The sequence below is a fragment of the Chlamydotis macqueenii genome, chromosome 1, assembly GCF_036417535.1.
Source record: "Chlamydotis macqueenii isolate bChlMac1 chromosome 1, bChlMac1.mat, whole genome shotgun sequence".
Taxonomy (NCBI): domain Eukaryota; kingdom Metazoa; phylum Chordata; class Aves; order Otidiformes; family Otididae; genus Chlamydotis; species Chlamydotis macqueenii.
In genome coordinates, this window is record NC_141556.1 from 8,363,882 (window position 1) to 8,371,475 (window position 7,594).

Consider the following 7,594-nt stretch of genomic DNA (forward strand, 5'->3'; position numbering starts at 1 on the left):
CCGCCTCCCCGGCCTTCAGCCAATGGCGAGGCGGTCCCCGCCCTCCTGCCGGCCTATCAGACGGAGAGGCGGGAACGGCGTCTTAAAGAGGCAGTGGCAGGCGGTTGCCTAGCAACGAAGAGCGCGGTGAGGGCCGCCGCCATCGCGCTTCGGCGTTCGCTCCGCGCCGCCCGCCTTGGAAGAGACCCCTCGCTTTGTGGCCCTCACCCCGAGGTGGGTCGCCTGAGGGCTGGGTGGCCGGTGGGAGCAGGGTGGGGTTACAGCGGTGGCTCAGGCCGGGGCGGAGGCATCTGCCTGAACACCCAGGCCAGTACAAGAAGCTCGCACATAGATCTGTGGAAAGCATTGGAAATCTCTTATTGACTCTTCACACGCGCATACATTTATAGAATCATAGAATGGTTTGGGTTGGAAGGGACCTTTAAAGGCCATCCAGTCCAACCCCCCTGCAAGGAGCAGGGACATCTCCAACCAGATCAGGTTGCTCAGAGCCCCGTCCAACCTGGCCTTGAATGTTTCCAGGGACGGAGCATCCACGACGTCTCTGAGCAACCTGTTCACCACCCTCGTTGTAAAGAACTTTTTCCTGATATGGAGTCTAAATCTGCTGCCTCCTATTTTAAAACCATTGCCTCTTATTCTATCACAACAGGCCCTTCTAAAAAGTTTCTCCCCATCTTTCTTATAAGCCTTCTTTAAGTATTCAAAGGAAATTTCAATTTGTAGATCCCTTGAATCTACAAGGCATGGCCCCTCTGTCTGCCCAACACCCCTGCACAGATCCCAGGCCCTCTGACCTGCTTCACAGATCCCCTGCTTGCCCACTAGTCCAGCTTGATGCTCGCTAGCAAACATGCGCTCAGACGCTCGTCCCTCATGCACTACATGTTCACAAGTGCCCTTGGACGTACCAGCCCCATGGGCCCTCTGCCTCCTTGATACTCTGGCCTGGACCCAAGGTCCCCCTACTCATCAGCTAGTCCCATAGCTGACACTACAGGCCAGGGGTGCCCACCTCAGTAGCACCAAATCCACTCACGCCAGTCCTCCCAGTAGCTGACACTTCGGGCACAAAGTTTGTAGGACCCTCCCTAGATTCAGAGAGCTACAACCTCTCCAGCCACCGAGGCTTGGACCCCTACTCCTCCAGAAGCTGACCACACAGAGGGCAGGGCACGCATATCCTCTGGTCTGACTCCGGGAGCTGGCACCAGTTTTCTCTTACAGACACAGGTCTCACCAGTAGCTGGCATTTAGTCCGTGTGACACGCAATACACACAGGGTAGAAAGTGAGATTACACAGAGAGATGGTTAAGATTTACTAAGTAGATATAAGAAGGTAGGACAGACTGTGATGATCAGGGGCAGGGCTCAGCCAGGCAAGTGTACCGACTAGCCCTGTTTTACACACAACCGGCCTCTTTTATACTCCTTTCTGTTTATTCCTCTCTGTTCCTCCCCGCTCCCCTTCTTCTGCACATCCCTCATGGGTTTGTACAGCTCCCGCACCCCTCGGAGCCTGGGGTCCCCCTGGTTTATAATCTTACCAGTTGTGAATCCAGGTTGATCTCCCTGAAAGCGGTGCCTGTGGTTTCTTGATAGCCCATCAATTAGCGTGAGTGGCGAGCTTTGTTTCTTGTCAAGGTCTCTACGTTTGTTTTGTCAGGTCTGTGCCTCTATTTTGTTTCTGGTTTCCCCTTTTCCCCTTAGTTTCCTAACTGAGAAGGTCACTGATCAGATAACCTTGCTGGAATAAACATTCTCGCACTCCCACATGCCCTCATTACTTCGTGTGACTGTCCGGGTTTGATTCTCATCAACGCCTCCCTTATCATTTGCTGGTCAGGTTTGCGCCCCCATATGCTCTTGTTTTATGGCTTCCTCCCTTTCTTATTATCCCTTGTTGCACTGAAAATGGTCCTTGACCAGGTGCCCTTAAAGGAGCGGACACACTCCTTCCACATATCTTTACAGCTTGTATAAGCATTAAGGAAACTACCAAACTATCCCAGGCTAGTTAGGATTCCGTAGAAATTGTGCTGTGATTGACATTAAAAGCTGTTTTCCCAAAGCCAAAACAGAGGTATAGGAAATCTCACAATTTCCCCTAAATTAAGAGTAGGCAAACATTGTCGTCTTAGCAAAGTCCACTTCACTGTTCAACAATTCCCTTTAAATAAAAAGTATTACTATTATGCTGAATATTTTCTTACCATTCTCTCGCGTTCTTTCTTTTGCCTGTATCTGTCTGCTGTCCCTTGTCTCTTCCCTGAATTGCAGACTGGCTGGAGCACAGCTCTGCTCTTGTACAATGAAAGCAGCTCTCTGCCTGGAACTCAGAGGCACTACAATAGACAAAGAGAGCAATTTTAAAAGGACTTAAATAGCAGCCTAAAAATATCAGGATGGCGCTTTTATTGTTTGAAGTCACCGAGCTGGCACTTTAAATAGGTGACCTTTATACGTATTTTTTTACATCTGAATTAATGGTGACTCAGGAAGTGCCATGCATATCTAGGTGCCTTGAAGAAGCACATTCATTAGATGAATTCAGTACTTCCTATTAAAAAGTACTTAACATTAGTAACATGTAATTGTAAGAAGACACTTAAATTCATTATAGTTTAGCATTTATTAAGATCTAATGTTATTACTAGTAACAGTGACTGTCTAAAGTCCCAGACTGACAACAGTTCTCGTCAAACGTAGATGAGCATGCAGTGTATGAAAAATTCTGTAAAGGCTGTAAAAGGGCCCTTTACAGAAAAGGAGAAAAAATTATGTTGAGATAAGTATCCCAAAGACTACACAAAAGATTTATAATAAGGATGTATGCTCAGCATGTTAATTTGTATGTGACACCTCGCATCTGGATGGGAAAATCACCTTTTTTTTTTTTTTTTTAGCAAATGGCTGCCTTCAATTACAAAATGCTGCAGTGCCTGACAAAAGAATGTTTGGAGTGCTGAACTGTGCCAGCAGAGAGCCCTTGTGCATATTTTTATTGATGTATAATAAAGTGAGTGGAGTAAGAGATGAAAGGCCCTTTCTTTGTGTGCTAATGGCTTTCGTACCATTAGACAACAGAAATCGAGACTTCTGCTGTTTCCATATTATGATAACAATAATTCTTGATATCATTGTCCCAAAGATTTGTATGCTGTAGTGCATTTTTTTGTCTCCTCTTCTGCCTAACAGACTTAAGGGTGTTTGTGCATTTGATAAGACATCTGCATTCAACTTTTCAAGCTCCCAGTTGATACAGGAACTTGCTAAGCGAGGAAATTTGACTCTGTGAGCAGGATTTGGAGGCAGCATGCTATCCACACATGGACTGAGACTGTGTTCATTCTGTCACTGCAAAATCCAAAGCTTTTTTCTCCTTTGAAGATACCTTCCTAATTATGAAGCTGAAGCTTGGTGACATTACAAAGCTAGGAAGGGACTCAGTTCTGATCACATCGGCTAGACATGATAGTGTTCTGTGTGTTTTGCTTGCAGAAGCAGCATAAAGTTCTATTTTAGCAGCAGAATAAGACACACCCAAGAAAGAAAATGCAGTGAAATTCAGATATAAGGTAGAAGTCAAGTGGTTTGTATTTTTTTTAAATATAATTAAAATCTGTCCCTGGTGAGTTTCTACTGACTTTCTATTGATTCCACCTTTTTTTATTTTTCCCCCTCAGTTTGAGTTTCATTTTATCTCAGTTCTGCTTTGTTCAGGTTTCACAGTTGATTAACTTATTTACTATTTATCAGCAGATTGAAAAAATGAGGTTTATGTGAGGGAGAAGTCAGTGGCAATCAGTGCAAATTTTGATAGGGCAGTGGTAGAACAGGACGGATTTTGGTAGGTTATGTGCCTCACCTCTTTATCCAATTTATTTCTTAAGACCTCTTCTCTGTCGTCTCCACTGTGGCCATGTGACCGGCAGCGCAGTTCTCCTTTCCTCTCCTCACCCATCCCAAGTATTTGCTGATCTTCAGTAACAGCCCAGTTATTCATTTTATGGTTGCCAATTTGGTGTCCCTTCAGTAGGAAGAAAGAAAAACCTGAAAAACGGCCTGCCCCAAAGGTTTAGCAACTGTGAAGATGTGAAATTAAAAAAAAATACTGTGGGTTGGGGTTTTTTTTGATGCATCAATATACACAAATAAATTTTAGGTAGGTTAAGTGGTGGTGTGTGTAGAAGTATAGATGAGTTGGGTTTGTTTGAGATCGAGTATTGCATTTCATTTGATTCCAACTGCTCATAACATTTTTCATTTTTACCCTCAGACTTTGAGGGGAAGATAATATTGCATTGTCTGTATTTTTAAATTTTATTCTATCCATTTCTCTATGTCCCTAGCAAAATCACTCGCTTCCATCTTCTCTATTAAATCTTTAAAAATCTAATTTCAGGAAAAAGTCTGAAGTTTCGGGAGCCATGGCTAAAGTTGACATCAAACCCAAGTCTGTACATCATGCCAAAAAATGGTCAGATGATGTCGAGAACTTATACAGATTTCAGCAAGCTGGATACAGAGATGAGGTTGAATATAAACAAGTAAAACAAGTTGATATGGTAAGATTTAGAACTCTGCAAGGGTTGTTACTTTAAACTTCTGTGTCGTGTTAAATGGTTAAAACTGGAGGTGCTGCTTATTTCCTTTCACACTTTCTGATACAGTTTTTTTTTTCTCCCAGGTCTGACTTGAATTCTTGGGCTATTATTAACTCTGCAGAACAACTTATTTCAGAGAAGTGAAACAGGAACACTACCCAGCCTGTGTTTTTGTTCTCTCTCTCTTAGGCATTTAGAAGCATTATAGATTTTGAATACCTGTAGCTGCTATCTGAAAGAATAATTCGGTTTTGAGGAAAGAAATTTATCCAAGCTAGTTCTCTGTGAAGTTTCCCCATTACTCTGCCAATAGGCCTCATGGGAAACTCGTTTATTGTCCAGGGAGCCAGTCCTGTGTCATTGCTACCAACATCAATTTTACAGTTGAGTTGCATGGTAACATAATCAGACTTTGTGCACACTCAAAACTTGGCTTCTGTTGAAGCTGCCCACAATAGAAATGTTCAGTGCCAACTGTGGTAAAGGGAGTTGTGACACAGGCAGTTATCAACTGAGAATATCAAGGACCTTGATGGTCCTCTGCTCCCTGTAGTTGATGGCAATGCTCCCCAGCACATCAAATGAGCTGATGAATAATGGCTGGATAGTCAGTGTCTACTTCAGATTCAAAATAGCAACCAAGAGGTTAGTAGAGCAAACAACACATTATCTTTATTAGAGCTCTGTAATTTATTTTCCAAAGCAGCAAATACAGTACAAAAAATACACTTTTATCAGATTTTACCCTCCTGTGCACATCAGTGCAGAATGTTCCTAAGAAAGTCACCCCTTATCCAGTTAACTCAAAATATAACAAAAAGTTGATGTGCTCAGTGAGATGCAGTGTATCCGTGGGCTCAAATAACGCTATAAAGGCTGTGGTGTAAATTCCTTTAACTGTGCAAAAGGAAATCCTGTAATTAGTGTGGTAGAATCAGTCTAAGATTTATGGCAGGCCATAACCATAGACAATTAAACCCTGATAAAAGTTAAAGAACACCGTGCTTACTCCATGTAAAATGAGCATGCATTCGGTTTAAACTTGCCAGGATCTGGCAGTGGTTCTCTTTCAATGTACACATTTTGAAATGTCTTCTTTACTCCATATTGTGTTTCCATAATGCAGTTGTTACTAATTATGCCATTATAATACAGCTGGAATGAATATTAAGGCTCTGTTTAGACAGAGAATGCAAGTAACCCAGCTGTATGTCTAAAGCAATAAGGTAAGTGATGAAACTTCCAGGACTCTCCAATTAAAGAGTGCTGTAGTTTGGCATCCTATTGTCAATCCTTCCTGGAAGAGAAATAAGATTCTTATTGCCTGATTTTTAAGGTTCAGTTTGACCAGAAGTAGTCATAGGTGTTCAAGCTGCAGATAGCTGTAAAGCCACAAAGCTGTCGCACGTACAGCTCAAGCCTTTCGCTTAAAGCTTCACATTGTGGAACACTGAAGAGCGCCAGGATGGTGCTCGTTTCCTGCAGGACTGATCCTGGTGTATTTAAGACTATGATACACGTAGCTTACTTTTTTTTTTTAATTGAATTACTAATAAAAAGCACAATGTACGCATTTTTCATGGTCAGAAGGATCCCAAAGAACGTGTGTGTCAGCCTTACAGAAGTGGAAGCTTTTAGCCTCTCAGAGTACTGCATAGCATCGGTGTTTTTTTCCTAAACAACATATTTTAAAAACTTTGACTAGTCCACTTTTTAAATTACTCTAGTCTATCAAATATTCTTAGATCCTTATTTCTAGACTTTTGTGGTCACAAAATTCTTTATACTAGACCAGGAAACTGGTTTCTGAGATGTTGCTCTTGATCTTTTTTTGAAAGCTAAGCAAATTTATAGCAAAGTAGTGTTCAGATGCAAATAAGATGGAAGTATACCCTGTATGCTTTCCAGTCTAATGCACAAAGATCATTCGATGTCAGCATGTTCAGGTGAATGAATATTCTTTTTATTCTACCCATAGGTGGAGTGTTGGCCAGAAACCGGATTTGTTAAGAAACTTCAGAGGAGGGATAATACATTCTATTATTACGATAAACAAAGAGAATGCGAAGACAAAGAAGTCCATAAAGTGAAAGTTTATGTATATTAGTTTTGTTATTCTGTTTGTATTTTTTTTTTTTGTAAATCTGATTGTTTGCTACAATCTGTAAGTAAATGAGATTTGTGTCATCTGACTTACCTTAAATATGAATGTCATTCTTGGATAGAAGAAGGAATCCAGGAAATGTGGAGAAGCCTGGAATTACAGACATAAGTTTTTCAGTTTTTTCCTGCCATAACCAAAAATCTTTTTATTCCTCATTTTCCAAATAACAAATGTTTTGACATCGAAAAGATAAAAAGCTGGCAAATGGCCACCATGTATTTGGTTTCACTGTGTGCAAAGTCCATTATAAGTAGAGTCATCGATCTTCATTCAGAACATTATAATCTTGTTAACACTGGCAAATGTCAACCAGAGTCTCTTGGTACAGCTAAAGGTTATGAGACTACAAAAGGGCAAAGTAAGGCCGAAAGGCTTCAAGTTCCCTTGGAGAACAGCAAGAACAACGAGCAGAGAATTTAGTGAAGGACACCGAACAATCAAGTAGCAAGGACCAGTGCTAAGCTGCAGATTGAAAAACTGGTTATTGTGATAGAAATAGTCACAACAACAACAAAAAAAATGTCTTTCTGAGCAATAGGTAAGGTATCCCCAAGATATTTTTGACAGGTGCAAGTATTAATTCCTTGAAGAGGAACTATTAATTGACTTGGTGGCATATGCCTTCATATGGAGGGGGGAAAAAAAGATTGTGAATTTACATATGGTGGGATCATGGACTACAAAACTGCACAGAGGACTTGAAATCCGTACCATGTAATATTTAAGGCTGGGTAACTTACGCAGATGTTACGTGGGATTTCTGGGCAGAATTCATCTCATTTAACTTCAAATGTCACATGGTCAACATCTACACCTGACCCT

General features: G+C 41.6%; 1 protein-coding gene across 1 annotated transcript; it reads left to right on the forward strand.

Moving 5' to 3' along the window:
• Window positions 1-149: 149 nt before the first annotated feature.
• Window positions 150-6,800, forward strand: MEIG1 (meiosis/spermiogenesis associated 1). Its single transcript, XM_086739945.1, has 3 exons — window positions 150-213; window positions 4,407-4,569; window positions 6,587-6,800. Exons 2-3 carry the CDS (start codon window positions 4,432-4,434, stop codon window positions 6,713-6,715), a joined length of 267 nt encoding a protein of 88 aa, XP_086596071.1. The 5' UTR covers window positions 150-213; window positions 4,407-4,431; the 3' UTR covers window positions 6,716-6,800.
• The last annotated feature ends 794 nt before the right edge of the window (window positions 6,801-7,594 follow it).

Excerpts from the sequence above, each read along its gene's own strand:
- MEIG1 (XM_086739945.1), top strand. The coding sequence starts at position 4,432 with ATGGCTAAAGTTGACATCAAACCCAAGTCTGTACATCATGCCAAAAAA. Across the intron at positions 4,570-6,586 it reads AAGTAAAACAAGTTGATATG|GTGGAGTGTTGGCCAGAAAC; the intron begins GTAAGATTTAGA and ends TTCTACCCATAG.